Below are 24,850 nucleotides of genomic sequence, written 5' to 3'. Positions count from 1 at the left end.
GCACTAAACCGCTGCGCCACCCAGGGATCCCAGATTTTGAACAGTTGTACTTGCATTTTCATTAATTTCCATGAATCTTTTTGATTCTTCTCTAATTTCCTGGTTCTTTTAGTAGGATGCTCTTTAACCTTCATGTGTTTGAGTTTCTTCCAAATTTCTTCTTGTGACTGAGTTCTAGTTTCAAAGCATTGTGGTCTGAATATATGCAGGGGATAATCCCATTCTTTTAGTATCGATTAAGAGCTGATTTATGACCTAGTCTGTGGTCTATTCTGGAGAAAGTTCCATGTGCACTTGAGAAGAATACCTTTAGAATTTTCTCTTTACCTTTGAAATTTGCAGACTTCACTATTATATGTTGGTATATTGATTGGTTTTTGTTGATTTTAGGAGGGGGTCCTCTCTATCTCTTGGATCTGAATACCTGTTTCTTCCCCAGATTAGGGAAGTTCTCAGCTATGATTTGTTCAAATATACTTTGTGGTCCTCTCTACCTCTTTTGGAATCCCAATATGATGAATATTACTTTCTTCCTGTGTTAATTTTTTTCTCTTTTTTCCTCTCTTCCTTCCTTTCCATCGATTTGTCTTCTATGTCACTCACTCTCCCACTTCATTAACCCTAGCAGACAGAGTATCCAGTTTAAATGACATCTCTTAAAGTATTTTTAATTTTGGCCTGATTAGATCTCAGTTCTTCAGTAAGAGAATCTCTCGAGTCCTTTATGCTTTTTTTCCAGAGCCACCAGTATTAATTGTATTTCTGAATTGTATCTCTGACATGGTGTTTAAATCCACATCTAGTAGGTCCGTAGCAGGGAGTATTACTTCTGGTTCTTTCTTTTGTGGTGAATTCTCCCTTCTAGTCATTTTGTCCAGTGCAGAATGGCTGTGTGCATGAGGAGAGTCAAAAATATCAATCATGACCTAAGTAAAATACAGTTTTGACAATTCTGAAGAATTCAGAGACCAGAAAAATAAAAAGAAAAACATAACAAAATAAAACAAAAGGACCATGAAAGTGATAAACAAGATGAAAAAAATTTTAAAAAATTATAAAGGGGTGGTGAGGAAATGGTGGTGGATACAGAATATAGTCTCACTAAGTAGACCTAGAGCATGATCCTCATGGTTCTGGGTGCATTTTATTCTGTATATTAGAAGATGTTAAATTCCAAATTTGTATAAACCAGCAAATCTTATATAGAAACCCAGCATCGATCACAAAAACAGAAACAAGATGATAGGGGTGGGGGTGGAATGAAAAGGGAAAATAATAGTCTCACAGACTGAACCAACACAGTGTTCCACTTGGTTCTTTGTGTATTTTGGTCCATGTGTTAGAAGGTACTAACTTCCACCATTATAAAACATAACTAGACAGAAAAACAAAACCCCACAACTCATATATCTACCAAAATTAAATTGAATATGTTGAAAGGAATCCAAAAATGAAGAATATATCTAAGACAAGTAATTGTAGAAATATAAAAGGAAAAAGCTTAAAAATGAAGAGTTAGTAAAATATTGTTGAGGCAGGAAAAGAGAAAAAACATTGGAAATTTTTAACCTGAAAGATAAGTGAATCATAAGGAAACAGACTTCGAGTTCTATATACTACCTTCCCTCATTCCTGAAGCTTTCCAGTGCTGCTTGGTCAGTAAACTTGCTCTTCCCTTGTCCTTCCAGCAGGTCTTCTGGGGGAGGGGCCTGCTGCACTGCTTCTCAGGTGTCTGTTCCTGGGCAAAGATGCCCGCCCCCTGCCTGGTGCCCAGCTCAGTGTGAGCTGTTTACCCTGTAAGGCCTTTGTTTCCTAGCAGCTCTACCTCTCCCAGGTGAAAGATGAAAAGAAAAGTGGCTGCAGCCAGATCTCCAACCCCAGAGCCAAGAGCTCCCCATGAGTACCAAACTGTAGTCTCCCAGTGCGCACTGGCCTAGATGCCCCTGGGGGCAGGCACCGGGCACTGATCTGCACAAATGGAAGTGTGCCCAGCAGCAGCAGAGTTCTCACTGTCCCATGCCCTCTCCGCTTCCGCCTGTCCCAGAGGGAATGGGGATTGCAGGCTTCATCTGCAGGGGGCACCATCTGATGGAGGGCCCAGCTCCACTGGACCTGCTCCTGGGGTCTGCCTCTCCCAAAGGGAATGGAGGGCAGCCACCTATGTCCATTGCCAGGCTCTAGGGTAAAGAGAGCTCAGGTGCTGGCCCACAAAACCGGCCAGCTTCTCCCAGGTGTCTTGGGAAGTTTGCGTTGCTCCAGCCCTTTACCATCATCCAACTGTGGTTTGCAGTGAGCTTTCTCCCAGGTGCCCTTATTCCTTTTGTGTCTCTGGAAATATTGAGACTTCACTTCCCTTCCTACAACTCTGCCCTATTTCCCCACTGAGTACTTTTCAGTCAGAGAAATATAGCAAATACACAAAGAACCAAGTGGAACACCGTGTTGGTTCAGTCTGTGAGACCATTATTCTCCCTTTCCATTCTGCCCCCACCCCTATCATCTTGTTTCTGTTTTTGTGGTCGATGCTGGGTTTTATATAAGATTTGCTGGTTTATACTCAGGTGCAGAGTTCTAAAGGTCCCAATTGTCCACTCCACTGCTTTCCTGCCCCAGCTTTCCTCGGCTCCCCTCCCTTGTCTTTCTTCTCTGCCTTCCTACCTTGTCAAAAGTGATCATGTTTCTCTCTATAGCATTCCAGTTGTTCTCTTTACACCTCAGGTTGAATTCATAGGTGTTCAGAATGTTCAGAACGTTACCTAGGCACATTTGGTGGACCAGGTGAATCAAGGACTCCTCATCTTGCCTCTCTCCCCTTACTCTAGTTTTAATGAGGGATTTCATTAAGTTAGTTATTTTTTTTTTATTGAGACTCTGGGACCCTTGGAGAGATTTTCTTATTTTTTTAGATTTCTATGGTGTACTTTAACATGTGTTTTATAGGCAGTCTAGTTGGGAGCTTCCTCTGCTATTTTTAGTTGGTCGTGCTGCCAGATGCCAATGCCAGTTCTTTCTTTTGATCAAAGTGTCCATCATTGCCTCTCACCTAGAAAGAAAAACACATTCTATCTTGCCCCTCTTAATTTCACTGTCTCCAATTTTAATTTATCCTATATATAATTGCCAACTTGATGTATCAGTGAACACGTTAGACATTTTAAATTCAAAGTCCCTGGAAACAAGAGTTTCAAGCTCAGGAAAGATAGGGATCCTAGAGATTATTGAGTCACTGATATAATTATAAATGCCATGAGACTGGGTAAGGTTACTGGGGAGACTAGAGTAGTGAGTATAAATAAAAGAGTATTATAGAACACCAATTTCAAGGAGTAGGCAGAGAAAAACAAACTAGGAAAGGAGATTAAGAAGATGAAATGCCAGAAATTGGAAAACAAAGAATGGTATCTCCAAATGTGAGGAAAGGGAGGGTTTCAAGGAGGTGAAATTTATAGGGTCACATGTGGCCAAAAGGGCAAACAAGAGAACTTATCATTTGTTTGATCATTAGAAGATGGATGATTACTGTTGTCAGAAAAGTTTCAGGGGAGCCCCCATGGCGCAGTGGTTTAGTGCAGTGCCTGCTGCCGAGGGTGTGATCCTGGAGACATGGGATCAAGTCCCACGTCCTGCTCCCTGCATGGAGCCTGCTTCTCCCTCTTCCTGTGTCTCTGCCTCTCTCTCTCTCTCTCTCTCTCTCTCTGTGTGTGTGTGTGTGTGTCTCATGAATAAGTAAATAAAATCTTTTAAAAAAAGAAAAGTTTCAGTGTAGTGGGATCATATACTAAACAGCAATGACTGTATGAACAAGTAATACAACTTGCTATAATCCTCTCTCCTTTTTCTTCCACATCCACTGAATATATATTGAGTCAGTAAGCTTCCTGAAACAAAAATAATCACAATTGCCTTCTGATCTTCCCTAGTTGAAAGGGATTCAGGCAAATACTGGAGAGGTTAGTAAGAAGGCAAAGGAGGAGATTGGGGATAACAGTCATTAATTTTTTGTTTAGACTTTATTATAGATATTTTATTAGTAAATTTATGTAATCTGGTAGTAATAACTAATGTACATTTCTGGTATGTTTTAGTTGAAATCTTTATTTTTATACTATCATATTTCACAATATAAAATAGAGAACAAAGAACTTAACTGCTTGCTTTTGGAGTCAGAAAAACTCAGTTATATCTGTGTAAATCTCAGCATTCAGACCAAAAAAAAATTAAAAAAAAAGACCTTTCTTTCTAAAACTATATGCAAAAGTATATGATCATGACATGCTTTCCTCTCAAGATCTTAAACTTTCTGTAAAGGTAATTAAATTGTAGCTTCATCTTAGTATAAAATTAAACTTTCATCAAAAAGAATTATCAAAGTTATACTTCAGGTAAAGAGAGTATGATTGTGAAAAAAGAGTAGAAAAGTAGTACTTTGCATATTTAGAAAATACTTTAAAATATTTAGAAACCATTTATTTCATCATTTTAGAACAGCCTAGGATGTATTTTCTCCAAAACCCACAAATAGGACTTTTGTAATAATACATCCAACTTCTCACCTTTTACCTAAGAAACACAAAAGTATAATTCTTTGATTTGTTAATTACTTTATCCTGCTATATTCTCCATATCCCCATACTTTTCTCCTATAAAACACGATAAAGTTAAAAATTATGAGAGACCTATTTCCTAGGTCAGCCTTTCTCTGTATTCAGCAGCACCTACTCTGGGTTAAGCTTATCCTTGAAAGTTGCATTGGAGGCCTCTATAGGCTCTTTGCCTCAGCTCCTTCTAAGTGCATTAACATTCACACGCAGAAAATCCCAGCAGGCAAATTCCCTATTGCTTGAAAATATTTTTCCCAACGAAGAACAAAAACAATAAGACATAAATATATTAAACAAGCAGCTCTCTCCTTTGTGGTTTGTTCACAACTAGCATATAACATTTCTTTTTTTCCTTTCAGGTACCAGAGATTTGAAAAGGCATTTCTGTTAGCTGTTGACATTGGTGCTCGTGACCTGTTTATGGTGAGTCATTCCCAAAGATGATTTTGTGCCTTCAGTTCTAAGGCTGAGTAAGTTGTCAGCTTTTGTGACCATTAAAAAGGATTAGTGTCATTTGTGCCTTACACACATGGTGGGAAAGCATTATTCCATCTTGGCTTGCAGCTTTGCCTTCACGAAACTGGTCAATAGCCATCTAGTCTCTTTTGACTTGTTGACATTTTCCTTGCCAGGGCCCAAAGGATATTTTATGTTTTCTAAGAATGTATAATTCTTGAACTTTTTTCTTCATGTACCTTGATATAAGGGGATGACACCTTTCTATCTAATAAGCTTTAATGTCTTCTTAATCCATTCTCTGAAGTACAGCTACAGAAGCTAGGACATAAGGCAAAATATGTGCCATAGATTTTGAATGTGCTCAGTTTGTCCCTTAGATTTTAGTGTGAAGTAACAAATTATGAATGTTCTCACTTATATTTTTTAATTAACCACAGTTCACAGATGCAAGGGGTTATAAATTCACATACACTTTAGTCATCCATTTATTAGCTAACAGTAAAATTGGCCAGTTTCTTACAGATCCTTGTGCTCTGTATCAGTTTCTTATAAGATCTTTTACCACAATGTCACAGTGAGATCAGATGTTCCTTTTCTGGTTTCCTAGCATATTCTCCATTAGAAACTTCACTGTTATCAAAGAAACAGTTAAGCAAATTTCTTGAAAACAAACAAAATTCTGGAAGTCTCTTTTCCCTGAATCTTCTGCACAATGAAGACATTTTTGTAGTTTAAATTAAGCTTTGATGGTTTAGATGTTAAAATGGATTTATGGCTTTAGGTCACTTGTCTTTGGAATGAGTTTGTTGTTCAAATTCTAAGTTTCCATCATTCAATTATATTGTGCTTTCATTAATTATGAAAAAAATCTTTGTAATCATGAAAAAAATATTTGTAATTCCTTCAAAAGTATGAACCTTCTGTTATTTATCATCTGTATTTTGTATTTTGTCTGTCAAATTGAACAGGCATATTCATATATAGAGAGATGGTTTTACTCTTTGACTAATATTTGTGCATATTGAGATCACAGTGTCAGAAATTAGAATACTTTTTAGATTTTTTGATCCCACTGACTTTCTCTTTATCTCTACCTTTTCACCTCTGCCACAATTCACTCTAGTAAGGTAGATTGTCTTCATATTTCTTTACTTGTAACGTTTTGGGGTTTTAGTGGGGATAATGTACTGAAAGACTTCATAAACTGGTAAGTAGTATACAGATACCATGTGTCACTACTGCTAAGACAGAAAAAAAACTATTATTATTATTATTATTATTATTATTATTATTATTACATGACCATGTAAGAAATAATGAAGAGCTGAAACAGAGCCTGAATTATACAAATGTAAAGGACAGGACATTTTGTAAGCAAAATCAATACAGTTCAGCAATACCTTAGATGAAAATAAAATATTTTTATTGTAAGATAAATAATACTATAATAGAAAGTAAACAATACCATAAAATATAGAGAACAAAAGTAAAAGCCACTTAAATTCTTCCAGTCTAGAAATGAACATCCTTTTTTTAATTTTATTAAAGTTCGATTTGCCAACATATAGTATAACACCCAGTGCTCATCCCATCAAGTGCCCCCCTCAGTGCCCATCACCCAGTCACACCATCCCCCTGCCTGCCTCCCCTTCTGCTACTCCTTGTTCGTTTCCCAGAGTTAGGCGTCTCTCATATTTTGTCACCCTCTCTAATTTTTCCCACGAAATGAACATCCTTTAAAATACCTTTCTATGTGAATATATGCTTTTTGTTTTTAACTTGAGGTTTTAAATTCAACAATATAACACAGTTTTCCATATCAGTAAACATAAATCTATATCATTTCTTTAACATTTACATTGTACTCCATTTTATGGTTGGTACTGTGATAAAAACAGGCATGCAGATCAATGGATAGAATAAAGGGTCCAGAACTGAACCCATGCGTATAGAGTCAACTAGTCTTCAACCAAGAACACACAATGGGGAGAGGATAGTCTTTTCAATAAGTAGTGGTGGGAAAATTGGATGTCCACATGCAAAAGAATGAACCTGGACCTTACACCCCTCACAAAAACTAACTAAAAATTAATTCAAGACTTAAATATAAGACCTGAAAACATAAAACTCCTAGAAGAAAACATCAAGAATAAGCTTCTTGACATTAGTCTTGGCAATTTGGGGGGTGAGGTGGGGTGAGGTGGAGGGTGAGGATAAGACAAAAGCATAGGCCACAAAAACTAAAATACAAGTGGGACTAGGGGCGCCTGGGTGGCTCAGTCAGTTGAGTATCTTATTCTTAATCTTGGCTCAGGTCTTGATCTCATGGTTGTGGGTTCAAGGCTCACATTGGGCATGGAGTCTACCTAAAAAAAAGAAAAAGAAAGAAAAAGAAAATAAGTGGAACTACATTAAACTAAAAAGCTTCTGCATAGCAAAGGAAATAGTCAAAATAATGAAATGGCAATCTATGAAGGGGAGAAAATATTTGAAAATCATGTATTTGATAAGGGGTTAATATCCAAATATAGGAGGAACTAATACAACTCAATAACAACAACAACAACAAACCAAATAATTCAATTGAAAAATAAACAAAGGATCTGAAAATACATTTTTCCAAAGAGAACATCCAACAAGTACATGAGAAGGTACTCAACATCACTATTCATCTGGGAGGTTCAAACCAAAACCGCAATTTGATAACACCTCATACCTGTTAAGATGCCTTTTATCAAAAAAGAGATTACAAAGGTTGACAATGATGTGGAGTAAAGGAAACCCTTGTTCACTGTTGGAGTGTAAATTGGTACAGCCACTATGGAAAACAATATGGAGGTTCCTCAAAAACAAAACAAAACAAAACAAAACAAAACTACTACATGACCCAGCAATCCCACTTATGGGTAAAGATCCAGAGGAAACAAATCAGTATTTGAAGAAGTATCTATCCATGTCTACTGCAGCATTATTCACAATAGCTAAGATGTGGAAACAACCTAAGTGTCCATTGACAGATGAAGGGAATCTTGGCATTTGCTATATCATTGATGTACCTGGAGGGCATTACACTAAGGAAAATAAGCCAGATAGAGAAAGACAAATACTGTATGGCATCAGTTCTATATGGAATCTTAATAAATAAGACCCAATTTCATAGAAATATAGAATAAAATGGTAGTTGCCAGGGGCTTGTTAGTGCTCTTTGTGCCACTTTAAAAATCTTACTGCCTCAAGGTCTTGAAAAAAATTTTAAGGTTTCGTTTTTAAATAATTTCTACACCCAGCATGGGGCTTGAAGTCACACCCCCTTCCCAGATCAAGAGTTGCATGCTGTACTGACTAAGCCAGGTGCCCCAAAATTCTTTTTATTTTGCAGAATTTGTATTTTTAATGTTAACTTTTAACCCTACAATCTACCTCTGTGGAGATTCAGCAAAAAATTAAAAAAAAAAAAAAAAGAAATACCATATGATCCAATAATTCTGCTACTGGATATTTACCCAAAGAAAATGAAAACTCTAATTGGAAAAGATATATGCACCCCTATGTGTATTGCAGCATTCTTTACAATAGCTAAGATACAGAAGCAACCCAAGTATCCATCCATAGATGAAAGGATAAATAACATGTACTATCTATCTATCTATCTATCTATCTATCTATCTATCTATACACACACACAATGGAATATTAGCCATAAAAAAAGAAATCATGTCATTTGTGACAACATGATGGACCTAGGGGATGTTATGCTAAATGAAGTAAGTCAGACAGAGAAAGACAAATACAATATTATTTCACTTATATGTGGAAGCTAAAAATAAAAACAAGTGAATAGACAGCAAAAAGAAACAAATAGGCTCATAAATAAAGAGAACAAAATGGTGGTCATCAAAGTAGAGGGGTGTAGGAGGATGGGCAAAGTACATGAAGGGGATTAAGAACTACAACCTTACAAACATAAGTTAGGAATATGAAAAGTACAACATAGAGAATAGAGTCAATAATATTGTAATAACGTATTTGACAAATGGCAACTACACTTGCCATGGTAATCATTGCATAATGTATAGATTTGTTGAACTGCTATGTTGTACAACTGCAAATAATGTAATACTGAATGTCAACTGTAATTCAATAAAAATAAACCAATCAAATGCCCATATAAATGTGTATATCTACTACTACACTTGGTCCTTAACTGCCTTACTTTATAAATATTTATATTCAATAGTGTAAGTCTTCCAAGTTTGTTTAAATGTGTTGTTCTTATGCTAATTTGTGATAGATGCTTAAGTCATGGATTTTTCAGCTTCTGTTTCCTAATGTATGCATTCAAGGGTATAATTTCCATTTAAGCATGACTTTGATTGCATTCTGACAATTTTATATGTATTTTTCATTTTCATTCAGTTCAACATATTTCTAACATTCTGTTGGGAATTCTTCTTTGCTTTAGGTTTCTTAAAAGTTTATTTCCTAATTTCAAACAACATTTTCTAGGGAAACACACACACACACACACACACACACACACACACCTTAACCTGTTCTGTATTATATCAACCCTTTGAAATTTATTGAAATTCCCTTACGGCTCATTATATGGTCAGTGGCAAGATTTCCGTGTACATTTTTTTAAAGATTGTTATTTATTTAATCATGAAAGACACAGAGAGAGACACAGGCAGAGGGAGAAGCAGGCTCCATGCAGGGAGCCAGATGTGGAACTCAATCCTGGACCTCTGGGATCACGTTCTGGGCTGAAGGTGGCACTAAACTGCTGAGCTACCTGGGCTGCATGATTTCCATGTACATTGAAGAGAATGTGCAGTCTACAGTTCACTGTTGAATGCAGTGTTCTATATAAATCAACTCTCTTTCTTTTCTATTTTCCCACCTATTCTATATTCTATTCTATTCTATTCTTTTATCTAACTACCCTTGCTCTTTTTTATGTTAACTATGTTATTCCATTTTTCCCTTGTATTAGCTTATTAATTACATTTTTCCTCTAATTTTTTCTCTTGACTACTGTGCTTTTGGTGGATCTTTCTGTTCTTGTTTTGAGGTCATTTGGTCTTATGTCTTTGTTCTTTTTTTTAATTGAAAGTTGGACATAGCATTTTAAAAATGTGATAATTTGAGGCTATGTATGATGTTTTTACTTTTGCTTCTGGCAGGTCATTAGGGTAGGGGTTAAATGATACCTTAATCCATTCTGGGATTGAGTTTATTTGAAGATGAGTTTCAGTCTAAGAGCTGGCTTATTTCTACTTTATACTTACTTCAAGAATGTAGCCCCTCAGGAGTCTAGTTGGAAGCCCTGCTTGTTCAGCAGACCCTGGCGTATAACTTGGTAGCCTTAGTCCATTGACTCTTACCTAAAGCTCTGTGGCAGTTTCTCAACTTCTTAAACACTTCTTTTCTTTTCTTTCTTTTCTTTTCTTTTCTTTTCTTTCTTTCTTTTCTTTTCTTTTCTTTCTTTCTTTCTTTCTTTCTTTCTTCTTTCTTTCTTTCTTTCTTTCTTTCTTTCTTCTCTCTCTCTCTCTCTCTTTATTTCTTTCTTTCTTTCTTTCTTTCAAGATTTTATTTATTTACTTTATGAGAGATCAGAGAGAGAGAAATAGGCAGAGACACAGGCAGGGGGAGAAGCAGGCTTCATGCAGGGGGCCTGACGTGGGACTCGATCCAGGGTCTCCAGGATCACGCCCTGGGCTGAAGGCGGTGCTAAACTGCTGAGCCACCTGGGCTGCCCTAAACACTACTTTCTGTTAAGTTTCTCACCCCCTTGGCCGCCAATTACATATTGGCAAATGCTTTGAAAAGCAAAAGCAGCACCAAATATCAGTCTTACCTCTTTGGGCTTTACTTCTGTCTAGAATCTTGGTCCTTCAAATACTTGCTGTCTTGGTACTTCTCCAGTGTCTTCAAACAGAATTTTAAAAATTATTTTATCCAGCTGTTCTAGTGCTCTCAGCAAGAGTACTGGTTTGATATATCCTTATCTGGATTACTGGAATCAGAAATTCTGCGGAATATTTTTGGGAGGTGAGTGAAGTGTTAAAAATTGGCACTAGCTGCTTTCCAATTCTGGATAACCCCCTGCAGTGTGCTATTAGGTTTGAACTATTGATCACTAAGAGCCTTACATCTCACAAATTCTACTTTAAAGCATGACATCTGTTTTATACCCAAAATGGAGCAAATGGAATTTTATAAGATATATATGAGGATTTATTGTTTAATTATAGTAAAAACACTAAAAAAAGAAAACCAAACACAAAAACCTAAATTTTTAGAATTTTAACTTATTTTCAAAAAAGTAAAAAAAAAATTCTCAGCCCTTCTTGATGAAAAATTGTATTAATCTTATAAGGTTAATAATGCAGATCTTTCCTTCTGATAATAGCAGAAGATACTTGTGTTTATGCTTGCTTAAATTTATAGTCTGTCTTTCTTGAAGGTGTGCCAAGTGCTTTATGATTATCAGCAACAAAATCATTACATCTCACAAAATTAAAGCAATTAGCTTTTCTTGATCATTATACCAGATAATGCCTTATATGATGGTATATTATGTCAATATAACATATATATTTTATAAATTACCTTATTTAATTTTCATAATAATCCTAACCAATAGAATTATTATACCTACCTTATAGTTGATAAAACTGTTTATAAGGAAAACTTAGAATTGTGAGTCAAATTCAGGTGTGTTTGACTCTAAAGTTCACACTATTTCTATTTATACCAAACTACGAATATAAACTAAAAATTTGGAAGTTTTTTCAAAGCTCAGTGATTTATGACTTGATGACTCCCCATAACTAAATTCAAAAAACTATTCTTTTCTTTTTATTCTTTACCAGAATTCAAAAGTTATCAGTAAGAATGTTTATTGCAGAATGACATCAGATCTAGCTTGATTTACAGAACCCTAGTTTTATTTAGAATATTATTCATCCAGATTAAGATGAATTAATCTTTATCTGTAATAATAGGAAGTGTACAGTGAATATAGAAAGGACCACAGAAAAATAACACCAATTTCCCATTTCCCTATTTTTCATTCTTGGCTCCAGGAAGAATACTTTCATATGTTTAGTGATAGTTTTCTTAAAGACAGGTGTGGTATATGCCAAACGTGATATTGATCAATCTACCAGACTGTAAGTCTGCTCTTGGAGAACCCATCTGCATCTTGGGAGATACAAAGAAGAGTTTTTCCTTAAAGTACATATGAACTGATAGGTATGACACTCTTTTTTTTTTTTTAATTTTTATTTATTTATGATAGTCACAGAGAGAGAGAGAGAGAGAGGCAGAGACACAGGCAGAGGGAGAAGCAGGCTCCATGCACCGGGAGCACAATGTGGGACTCGATCCCGGGTCTCCAGGATCGCGCCCTGGGCCAAAGGCAGGCGCCAAACCACTGCGCCACCCAGGGATCCCCGGTATGACACTCTTTAAAGTGTGTCCCCAATTTCCTGTCCTTCAAAAAAAAAATTACCTTCTCATTGATCCCTATGGTTCATTTCCTACCAAAACTCAAGCAAAAAGGAATAGTTATATAATCAATATTTGCTCAACTCCTTTAAAATATTACTGGTAAGAGAAAAGGATTTTCCACTTCCAGCTAATGGACAAATTGGTTTTCAGACTTGCCTGCCCACTCTAAACTACTATAAAAGTGAGTAAAATATGACAACTCTATTTAGACATTGGACAGTAAGCCCTGCAAGACTTTGCTTCTTAAAAAATGGGGAATACACAGAAGTCTTTCTCTGTAATTCTGAGAGCAGAGACCAGTGATGTCTCTCAACTGGAGAGCCAGAGTTAAGAGTTTAGAATTCAGAGATGATGAGTGATCTAGAATTTGTTGGGCAGGATACCAGAATCGGAAAATCTCTGCGAAGAATAGAGACTCAGAAGTCTACAAGGTGGTTCCTCTGATCGTCAATGGAAAGCTAAGCCTCAAGAACACAACGCCTACCAAAGAGTCACTACTGTGAAACTGAGAACTAAATGGAGAGGCTTCATTATTCTGAGAGACACTGGAATTCTGGATCAGTCAAAGTGAAGCAACCTCATTGGGCATTTGTATGAAACCCCAGACATGCCGTGTTTGATGATAAAGGTCATATCCCAGAACTATGTACAAAACTGAAAGAGATCTGCCTTTAAAAATCACAAAACTGGGATCCCTGGGTGGCGCAGCGGTTTAGCGCCTGCCTTTGGCCCAGGGCGCGATCCTGGAGACCCGGGATCGAATCCCACGTTGGGCTCCCGGTGCACGGAGCCTGCTTCTCCCTCTGCCCATGTCTCTGCCTCTCTCTCTCTGTGTGTGTGGCTATCATAAATAAATAAAAATTAAAAAAAATTAAAAATCACAAAACTAACTTGACAGGATCAGAAGAATCCACCACTAATTTAATGCCCTTCTAGTACAAAAATCAACATCCTTTAAAGAAAGACAGTATTACCCAAACTCCTTATAATATGATGTCCCCTATGCATAGCACACAATAACACATTACTAGACATTTCAAATGTCTAGTAATGAACCAGGAAAAGAACCAGGAAAATGTGATGTATAATGAAGAGGAAAAGAAGCTAAAGGTAACAGATCCTGAGAGGACCCAGATATTGAAAAATAAGGGAAAAATTTTTTTGAGCAAGTGTTAAGGTCAAGAAAGGAAAAGATGAACATAAATGCTTGAATATATAGAGATTCTCAGCAGAGATAAGAAAACTGTTTTTAAGGGGGCAAAAGAAATTCTAGAACTGAAAAATGTAAAATCTGAAATGAAAAATTCCCTGGATAGGTTTAGCAAAAGATTGTAATAAAGGGTCAATGGAAAGAAATCAAGACAGATCAGTTGAAATCATCCATTCTTAATAAAAGGAAGGGAAAATATTATAAAATTTAATAAAGAGTAAGGGACGCCTGGATGGCTTAGCAGTTGAGCGTCTGCCTTCAGCTCAGGACATGATCCCAGGTCCTGGGATCAAGTCCCGCATCGGGCTCCCTGTGGGGAGCCTCTTGTGTCTCTGCCTCTTTCTCTGTGTCTCTCATGGATAAATAAATCTTTAAAAAATTAGTAAAGGCTAAATAACTCATGAAACCAAAATTAAGTGGCCTAAAATACATATCATTGGTGGAAAACAGTCTATAGTTCCAAGAAGTTCAGTGAACTCCAAATAGACAAAGCAACACTCATGCATACCACATATTGGCACAGCTTATCCATACTATTGACAAACAATGATGAAGTGAAAAATCTTAAAAATACCCAGAAAATAAACAAACAAAAAAGGACGTAGAAGGACCAACTAATATGAATTATGGCTGACCTCTCAATAGAAAAATGATGCCAAAAGATAATATCACATCTTTAATGTACTGAAAAATAACTCACAATACAAAATTTTATATCCAGTGAAAATTACCTTAAAATGGTGAAATTAAGACACTTGTGAAAAGTGGCACAATATTAATTCTAAGTAGACTGTGATAAATTAACACTGTATTATAGTGCCTAGAGGATTGTCTCAAAAATTTATATGGATATGCAGCTTAAAAAAGTCAATAGAGGAAATTAAAAAAAAAAAAACGTATAAAATACTCAACCCAAAAGAGAGTAAGACAAGAAGGAAGGTAGAAAACAAATAGCAAGATGGTATACTTAAATCTAAACATTTATAATTATATTAAATTCAAATTAACTGGGCACTCCCATTAAAATATAGATTGGATTTGTTTTTAAGTTTGAGTTTGTCAAACTGGATAAAAAGCAAGACTTACTTATATTCTGTCTGTAAGAGAAACATTATAGCTATTATGACACAATTGTAAAAGGATATAACATGCAAAGCATAGGTACCAAAGTAGATTTCAGAACAAAGGAATTAATACAAGATATAAAGAGAGAGAGGAAAAATAGACAATGTAGTAATTCACAGAATAAGTAGTACAAAAAAATCCATAAGGATATAGAATAGATGAACCTATCCACCAATTTGACCTGACATTTTTTTAAACCTATATTCAACAACTTGAGAATGTGCATTCTTTTCAAATGCACGTGGAATATTCACTAAACATAGATTATGTGCTGGTCCATAAAATAAAGCACAGTACACTTTAGAAAACTGAACTATGACAACAAAGGGGTTAAATTACAATGCAATGACATTCAAATTATCAACAAAGTCCCCATATATTTACATATTAAACAGTATTTCTCTAAAAGTCTCATAGGTCAAAGAAGAAATCAAGAGAATTTAAGAAGTATTTTGAATTGAATTTTATCAAAATATGTGGGATGATTATAATCAGTTGTATAAGTTTCTTATGAGTCCATAATGGTACAAGTAAGTACATAAATAAATAAACTCAACTAATAAATGTAAAAGGAATGATAGAATGACAAAATCACAATTTGGCAGACATCATAGAAATAATGGAGTAGGGCAAGAATAATTAATGGATGCTATAACTGAAAGTTTCCTGAAATACAAGGTATTTACATTGTTCAAAATATTTCCTCACGAAGTATGTGTTATTTACAAAAGGAAAAAAGAGTAACTTTACAGTGGAGAAAGCTGGTAGACATCATGTTAATTAAGTGATTAAAATACCATCATTAATAATAGAACAAATCAAACTAATTTGCTATCTTATATACTACAGTAAGAACACAACAGCCCTTCTGTGGTATTCCTGCCAAAAAGGGCATAACTGGCACCTAATCCTGAGGAAATGACAGTTGAACCCAAATTGAGGGACATTATAAAACTAACCTATACTATTCAAAAAAATGCCAAATTCATGTAAATGAAAGAAAGACTACAGAATTATGTATAGTCAAGGAGTCTAAAGAGATCACAACTAAATCCATCAAGAAATTGATCTTTGTGATATGAAGAACATTACTGGAACAATTGGTCCAATTTCAGTCATTTAAGCTAGAATGTTATCAGTGCTAACCTTACGATTTTGATGACTTGATTGTGGTTATATAGGAGAATATCCTAATTAGTAGGAAATAGGCACTAAAGTATTCAAAAGTGTGTTGGCAACTTCCTCTCAAACAATTCAGAAAGAGAAATCCTCGTCCTGTATCTCACACTTCTCTATAACTCAGAGATTGCTTAAGATTTTTTTTTTTTTTTTAAAGAAAGAAAGAGTCTCGTCACAGCTCTGGACTCTTTATTGTCCATGTTTTTCTAGGTAGAAGCAGTGTGGTTTGGGGGTCTGTTTCTGTTGGTCACAGAAATGCTGCTTTTAATTTTTTGTCTTTGGGATCTTACTCCGCTTTTGAAAATTCAGGTAACATCTCCAACCTAATTATTACTGTGGCATAAAACCACTCATTTGCCACCCAAGTTTGTTTCTCTGGCCCCATGTTGGATAGCATGAAGATGAGTATGCCTTCTGAACATTCTCATGTTGGCATCCCTAATTACCTTGGCCATTGGCACAGGACCAGTTGGAATGTCAAGTGTGTGCCGTTTGATAATGCTATAAAAAGACCTATAGCTGCTGCTCTCCAGCCATCTGTGCCTTCCCTTGGCATGACACTATTGGGTAGTTTGTCTTTCATTGGCATGATTTCTGTAGTGTGCCTTACATCTGCCACTCCTAGGCACTTGCTTGGTGATCAAGTTGACACAAAATTGCTTCTTTGGCACTGTTTTTATATAGAGGAGTTTTATACCTGCTAACTTCTGAAACAAGAATTACCATTTATTACATACAATATAATTGTAATTTTAAGTATTATGACTGTAGATGTTTTTGGCTTCTACTGACTCAAACTTAGCCATTTGGACTTCCAATTTCAGTTTTCCCAGTCAGAAGTCTTCACTCTAAAGAATTAACTTCTAAGTGAAACGAACCTCTTCTGTTTTAAGACACTGGATTGCGTGCATATATCAACCTCTCCCTCCTGTGCCAAATCTCTAGAAATGATGAAACGTGTGTGTTTGTGTTTAAAATTTATAACTGGAATTCAAAACAAGAATGCATGATGGACCAGAAGCTGTGAGGAATCCACTGAAAGCTGTAAAGCAGACAAAATCAGATTGAAAAAGCAGAAACCTGAATGTCAAGAAAATACTGCTCCCAAAGTTGGAAAAAGCACCAAAAGTTCTCCATTGCCTATGGAAGGAGATAACTAGGAATTGGAAAAATGTTCCTTGGCAAGCAAGGATGAATAATCAGGGTGCAGTAGGGTGCATGAGAGGAGAAAAGTCAAAATAAATAAATACTAATTACCCCAGGTACTATTAGAAAAGTAAGTTGAAATGAGTATATTAAGAATTTAAGACTATACACAAGAAAAATAGGAGTAGATGGTGTTATGGAATAAATTGTGTCCTCATGCCCTCCCAAATCCATAAGTTGAAGCTCTAATGCTCAGTGTGACTGTACTTGGAGATAGGCCATTAAAGTGGACCCCTAATGCAATATGAGGGTGTCTTTATAAAAAAGAAGAGTCACCAGGGATGCATGTGCACAGAGGAAAGGCCATGAGAGTTTACAGCAAGAAGGTGGCTATCTGCAAGCCAAGGAGAGAGGCCTCAGGAAAAACCAAACCTGTCAACAGCTTGATCTTGGAATTCTAACCTCCCAAATTGTGAAAAGATACATTTCTGTTGTTGAAAGCACCCAGCCTGTGGTATTTTATTATGGCAGCACTATCAGATTAACACAAGTAGCATAACCTTAGAACTTGTAAATAGGACAAATAGAAGAAAGAAAGATCGATAAATTATTAAAAAAAACAAATAGGAAATAATCAAAAGGAAATGACTAATGACATAGTATATAGAAAACAAAAAGCTGTCAAGAATGGTCAATAATTATAATGTGAATGAATGAAGTTTACCTGTTGAAAATCAGAGACCATAAGATTGGATTTTTAAAGTATACAGATATATCTTACATATAGAAAAACCCTCCAAACCCAAAGTTACATAGAAAAGTTCAAATGGAAAAAGACACACAAATAAATGCTGCCAGAACTAAGTATCAGACAAAATATATGAAACCAAAAAGATTAAAGAAGGAAAAGAGTGAGGTACTTTAAAAATAAGTTCCAATATTTGATCTTTGATTTAATATATCTCTTTTCAAAAGTTGGTACCTTACCCTGTGATCCCCATAAATGTGAGCTGGACTTAGTAACTCACTTCAGTTATGACTTGTGGAACTAGGTAATATAATGTGTTGTGGCTTCCTTTTTGATCCCTTTGCCTCTGAGCACTTGCTCTGCAGGAAGCTAGTTGCCAGGTCATTAGGACATTCAGGCAACCTCATGGAGCGGTCTGTGCAGTGACGTGCCAACTATCTTGTGAAAAACCTCCTGCCAAAAACATGTGAGTGAGCCACCTATCTAAGAAGTAGGTCTTTCACCCACAAACTTTCAGATGACTACAGCTCTGGTCAGCATCTTGACTGCAACCTCATGACAGGCACTGAGTCAGAATCATCCAGTTAAGTCGTCCTATATTCTTGACCTTCAGAGATTGTGACGTAATCACTGTTTATTGTTTTAAGCTGTTAGTTTTAGGGGTAGTTTGTTATGCAGCAGTAGGCAACTAATACAAAGAGATCCTTCATGATTATGTAGTTGACAATAGAAGTAACGCATCACATAGGTATAGCACTATTCATTTAACTACAGAGCTCCAAAAGGTTTTTGTTTTTGGAAAGAAAAAGCTTCAATGGAAAATGGAAAAAAAATACACAAAATGCAGGATTTTAGCACACATTTCTCAGAAAACTATATACTAAGAAGGGAATAAACAGTAGGGATCTTGAGGGTTTGAATAACATAACTGGAAAACTTGAGCTAACGAAGATACATTTAATAAACAAGAATACACATTATTAACACAATGACAAAATCAATCACAAATGATCGTATCCAAGCTACCAAGGACATCTCAACAAATTGAAAAAGCTGCTATCATAGAGGCCATGTTTAGTGACTTCCAAGCAATAAATGTAAAAATAAACCACACAAAGATTGCCCTGCTAAAATAGAACATGTTACTCAAAATTTGGCAGTAGACTGTTTCTTAAATTGAAGTGTAATTAACATACAATGTTATATTAGTTTCAGGTGTACAGTATAATGACTGAACAATTCTGAGCACTATCCTGTGCTCATCATGATTAATGCCCTCTTAATCCCCTTTATCTATGTCACCCTCACTTCCCCCTCCCCAGCAATCACCAATTTGTTTTCTGTAGCTAAGTGTTTGGGTTTTTTGTCTCTCTTTCCTGTGTTCATTTGTTTTGTTTTTTAGATTCCACATGAGTGAAATCATATAGTATTTGTCTTTCTGTCTGACTTATTTCACTTAGCATTATACCCTTCAGCTATATCTATGTTGTCACTAATGGCAATTTTTCATTTTTTAAAGCTAATATTCCATAATACATATAAACACATCTTCTTTATCCATTTATCTCTGGATTCATACTTGGGTTGCTCCCGTATCTTGGACATTATAAATAATGCAATAAATATAGGGGTGTATATATATTTCTGAATTAGTGTTTTCATTTTCTTTGGGTAAATACCTGGTAGTAGAATTACTGGATCATATGCTAATTCTTTTTTCAATTTTTTAGGCACCTCCATACTGTTTTCCGTTGTGGCTGCACCAATTTGCATTCTTACCAACAGTGAGCAAGGGTTCCTTTTTCTCCACATCCTCACCAACACTTGTTATTTTGTTTTGATTCTACCATTCTAACAGGTGAAAGGTGATATCTCATTGTACTCTTGATTTGTGTTTCCCTGAGGATGAGTGATGTTGAACATCTTTTTGTGTATCTGTTGGCCATTTGTATGTTGTCTTTGGGAAAATGTCTATTCAGGTCTTCTGCCCATTTTTAATTGGATTTTTTATGGGGTTTTTTGGCATGGTGTAAGTGCTTTATGTATTTTGAATATTAACCCCTTATCAGATATATCATTTGCAAATATCTTCTCTCATTCACGAGGGTCACCCCTTTCATTCTGTTGATGTTTCCTTCACTGTGCAGAAGCTTTCATTTTGGTGTAGTCCCAGTAGTTTAATTTTACTTTTGTTTCCCTTGCCTGAGAAGAAATATCTAGAAAAATGTTTCTATGGCTGATATCAAAGAAGTTACTGCCTATGTTCAATTCTAGGATTTTTATGGCTTTAAGTCTTACATTTAGGTCTTTAATCCACTTTCAGTTTATTTTTGTGTATAGTGTTAGAAAGTGGTTCAGTTTTATTCTTTTGCATATACCTGTCCAGTTCTCCCAGCACCATTTGTTGAAAAGACTGACTTTTCCCCATTGTATATATTCTTATATTCTTAGTCATAGATAAATTGAGCATAAAAGTATAAATTTATTTCTGGGCTCTCTATTCTGTTTCTTGGATCTATGTCTCTTTTCTGTGCCACTACCGTACTGTTTTGATTATTACAGCTTTATAGTAGACCTTAAAATCTGGTATTAGTACCTCTAGCTTTGTTCTTCCTCTCAGAATTGCTTTGGCTATTCAGGGTCTTTTAGTTCCATACAAATCCAAATTTTGATTATTTATCCTAGTTCTATGAAAAGTCTTGTTAGTATTTTGATAGGGATTGCATTAAATCTGTAGATTGATGTGATATATCATGTTGATTGATATGTGATCATCGAATCACCCTTGCAACCCAGGAATAAATCCCACTTGATCATGGTGAATGATTTTTTTAAAAATGTGTTGTTGGATTTGGTTTGGTGCTATTTTGTTGAGGATTTTTACATCTAGATTCATCAGAAATACTGGTTTGTAGTTTCCTTTGTTTTGTAGTGCCTTTTTTTCTGGCTTGGTATTGGGGTAATGCTGGCCTCACAAAATGAATTTGGAAGGGCAGCCCAGGTGGCTCAGTGGTTTAGTGCCGTTTCAGCCCAGGGCCTGATCCTGAAGGCCCAGGATCAAGGCACACACTGGGTTCCCTACATGGAACCTGCTTCTCCCTCTGCCTGTGTCTCTGCCTCTCTCTCTCTGTGTGTGTCTCTCACAAATAAATAAATAAAATCTTTAATACAAAACCAAAATGAATTTGGAAGCTTTCCTCCCTCTTCTGTTTTGTTTTGTTTTTCTGGGGGGGGTGGGCAGGTTTGGAATAGTCTGAGAAGAATGTTTAAATGTTTGGTAAAATTCACTTGTGAAATCATCTCGTCCTGGACTTTTGTTTGTTGAGAGTTTTTGATTATTGATTCAATTGCTAGTAATTGGTCTGTTCAAATTTTCCATTTCATCCTGTTTCAGTTTTGGGAGATTATATGTTACTAGCAATTTATCCATTTTTTTCCTAGGCTTTTTAATTTGTTGGTACATGATTTTTCATAACATTCTTTTATAATCCTTTGTATTTCTGTAGTGTTGATTGTTACTTCTCCATTTCTGATTTTGAGTCCTCTTTTTCTTGGTGAGTCTGGTTTATCAGTTTTGTTTATCTTTTCAAAGAACCAGCAGCTAGTTTCATTAATCAGTTCTATTGTTTTTTAGTCTCTATTTCATTTAATTCTTCTCTAATCTTTATTATACCCTTCCTTCTAGTGGCTTTGGGTGTTAACAGCATGCTTCTTAATAACTCTTGGGCTAAAGGTGGAAAATGTAAACTTTTAAAATGAATGACAATAAAAATACTATATATCAAATCTTGGCTTGCAGCCAAGCATTAATACTCAAAAGAAATTTATAGCCTTAAATCCATTAATTTTAAAACTTTTTGAAATGAATCATATGTGCTTTCATCTAAAAGGGTAAGGAAAGGCAAATAAATCCAAGGAATGTAGAAAAATGAAATTAAAGAAGATAAAAGGAGATATTAAATGAAAATTTAAAAAGTAGAAATTCTTGCAAAAATGAAAGCCATTTTCTAGAAAAGACTTGTATGATACTAGTTTGGAAAACAGGATCAAGATGCGCAGAAGAAGAAAACAAAAACAAAATTAGAATTGGAAGGACAAAACTACAGAGAAAGGAAATTGGCTTATCTCCGGAAGTGTTTAAACATCTAAAATGGTATTTGGGGGATCCCTGGGTGGCGCAGCGGTTTAGCGCCTGCCTTTGGCCCAGGGCGCGATCCTGGAGACCCGGGATCGAATCCCACATCGGTCTCCCGGTGCATGGAGCCTGCTTCTCCCTCTGCCTGTGTCTCTGCCTCTCTCTCTCTCTCTCTGTGACTATCATAAATAAATAAAAACAAAAAAAATTTAAAAAAAAAAGTTTATTTAAAAAAAATAAAATAAAATGGTATTTGGATCTCAGGACACAAACAGGGTCCAACATTACATTTGGTTGGTGTGTCTCAGATGTTTATTTTAATATGAACTCTAGCTACCTCACTTTTGTGAGGTACCTCATGTGTTTTGCAATTTCGTTTTTGAATAAACTAATAAGCAGGGTTTCTCATATTTTGAATTGTACCAGTTGCATTATCTTTGGAGTGCTTAACATAAGAACAAAGGAAAAAGAAAATTACTATCTGTTTATTTTGTTTTTTGGACAAAGATGCTTCATACATACTCTGTATCAACTGACAATGTCAGGTCTTCTCTTTTTTTGTAATATTAAGGTTGATTGGTGGGTTCAGGGTTTATCGATCTAATCCAGTCATTATAAAGTTCTTCTGAAGCTTTCTGCCTATATAGCTTCGATTACTGCCATTACATCTGTTATTTCATTAGTGCTGCAAAGCGGTGATATTCTATTGGTCCTTCTTCATTTGTTAGCTGCAATTATTAAAATCTTTCATCTTCCTCCCTGCTATTCAGTTAATCTGAGGTACAGTTCTTGTAGGAAAGAAAAGGCAAGTGCTGGATTCTTTATCTGTGTTTTCCACATTTCAAAATAGTAAATCGTCTCCCTAGCATTCTCTAAGGGCTACCAATTCTATTTTTTAGTACATTATTATTAATACATTAACTTAAAAATATTGTATATGCTTCAGTCCTTTGAAAATGCTGCTTTTAAATTATACTATTGAACAATTTATATACAGCCATATTCACCAATTTTAAATTTCCAATTTGATTAGTTTGGATAAATATATATAGTCACATAATCAACACCATATAGAAGTTTTATAGAACATCTATGTAAAGAACATTTCCATCACCCCAGGGAGTTCTTTGTAGTTAACCTCCTGCCCAACCCCAGGAATCCACCAATCTGCTTTGGTTCTTTTTAATATCATCTGATTCTTTTATTATGTTTTCTGTTTTCCCTTAAATCTTTATGTGTATATATATGTATGTATAAATAAATGTGTGTGTGTGTATATATATCTGTTTTAGTTCTTTTCTGTTAATTCCAATATTTCTCCCATTTCTAAGTGTGATTCAAGTGACCAGTATTTCTCCTTGTTAGGGTCACATTTTTGTACTACATCTCATATCTAGTATATCGTCATTGGAAGCTGGAGTTCATGAATTTTGTTGCTAAGTGATGGACTTTGTTTTATTCCTTTAAAGAGTGTATAGGTGGCAATATTATTGGTCATCATTAGTCATGGAAATCCCTTTAAGTTGATTTCTGGGTACTATGAAGATGATCCCAGTAGCATGGATATCTTCCTTACCTTCTTGTATCATAAGTTGCCATAGTCTGGTATCAATGATATCTCCAAGTAGTTTTGGTATCTTTTAGTTTCAAATGGTTATTAGAGTACAGACTGGGTCCTAGCAAGCTTATTGTTACTGACTTTGTCATTGTTTTCTAGAGGAGAGAGCCAGAATAAAAGTAGTCAAATTTTTCTTTTACAAAGGGCTAAATTGTAAATATTTTAGCCTTTGTAGGTCACATAATCTCTGTTATTGTTCAGCTATGCCATTGTAGCTTAAAAGCAGACATAGGCAATATGTAAACAATGAGCATGGCTTCTTCCCCCCTCTAATAAACCTCTGGTGAGAATTTTATTTTTATTTTTTAAATTTATTTCATTTACATTTCATTAACATATATTGTATTTTTAATTTCAGAAGTAGAGTTCAGTGATTCATCAGTTGTATATAACATCCATGCTCATTACATCATGTGCCCTTCTTAATGCCTATCACCTAGTTACCCCATCCCCCCACCCAACTCCCCTCCAGTAACCCTCAGTTGTTTCCTGATTTAGAGTCTCTTATGGTTTGTCTCCCTGTGATTTCATCTTGTTTTATTTTTCTCTCCCTTCCTCTATGCTCTTCTGTTTGTTAGATTCCACATATGAATAAAATCATATGATAATTGTCTTTCTCTGATTGACATATTTCACTTAGCATAATACCCTTAGTTCCATCCACATCATTGAAAATGGCAATATTTCATTATTTTTGATGACTGAGTAGTGTTCCATTGTGTGTGTGTGTGTGTATACACATACCATATCTTCTTTATCCATTCATCTATCGATGGACAGACATCTGGGCTCTTCACATATTTTGGTTATTGTGGACATTGCTGCTATAAACATAGGGATGCAGGTGCCCCTTTGGATACATTTGTGTCTTTGGGGTAAATACCCAGTACTGCAATTGTTGGGTGATAAGGTAGCTCTATTTTTAACTTTCTGAAGAATCTCCATACTGTTTTTCAGAGTGGCTGTACCAGTTTGCATCCTCTTACACCAGCAGTGTAAGAGGGTTCCCCTTTTTCCACATCCTCACCAACATTTGTTATTTCCTGTCTTGTTACTGTTCCCCATTCTCCCTGGTGTGAGGTGGTATCTCATTGTGGTTTTGATTTGTAGT

The 24,850-nt window shown here is 35.6% G+C and overlaps 1 protein-coding gene across 1 annotated transcript in view; it reads left to right on the top strand.

The window, feature by feature from the left end:
* The window catches only part of WDPCP (WD repeat containing planar cell polarity effector), a 346,888-nt gene that overhangs the window by 151,546 nt on the left and 170,492 nt on the right, over positions 1 to 24,850 (top strand). Inside the window, exon 13 of the mRNA XM_055329451.1 lies at positions 4,961 to 5,024. Coding sequence (XP_055185426.1) covers positions 4,961 to 5,024 — 64 coding nt within the window. The remainder of the gene's footprint in view (positions 1 to 4,960; positions 5,025 to 24,850) is intronic.

The sequence above is a fragment of the Nyctereutes procyonoides genome, unplaced genomic scaffold, assembly GCF_905146905.1.
Source record: "Nyctereutes procyonoides isolate TBG_1078 unplaced genomic scaffold, NYPRO_anot_genome, whole genome shotgun sequence".
Taxonomy (NCBI): domain Eukaryota; kingdom Metazoa; phylum Chordata; class Mammalia; order Carnivora; family Canidae; genus Nyctereutes; species Nyctereutes procyonoides.
Note: the sequence above shows the minus strand (reverse complement) of the source record. Positions and strands in the feature narration are given on the sequence as shown.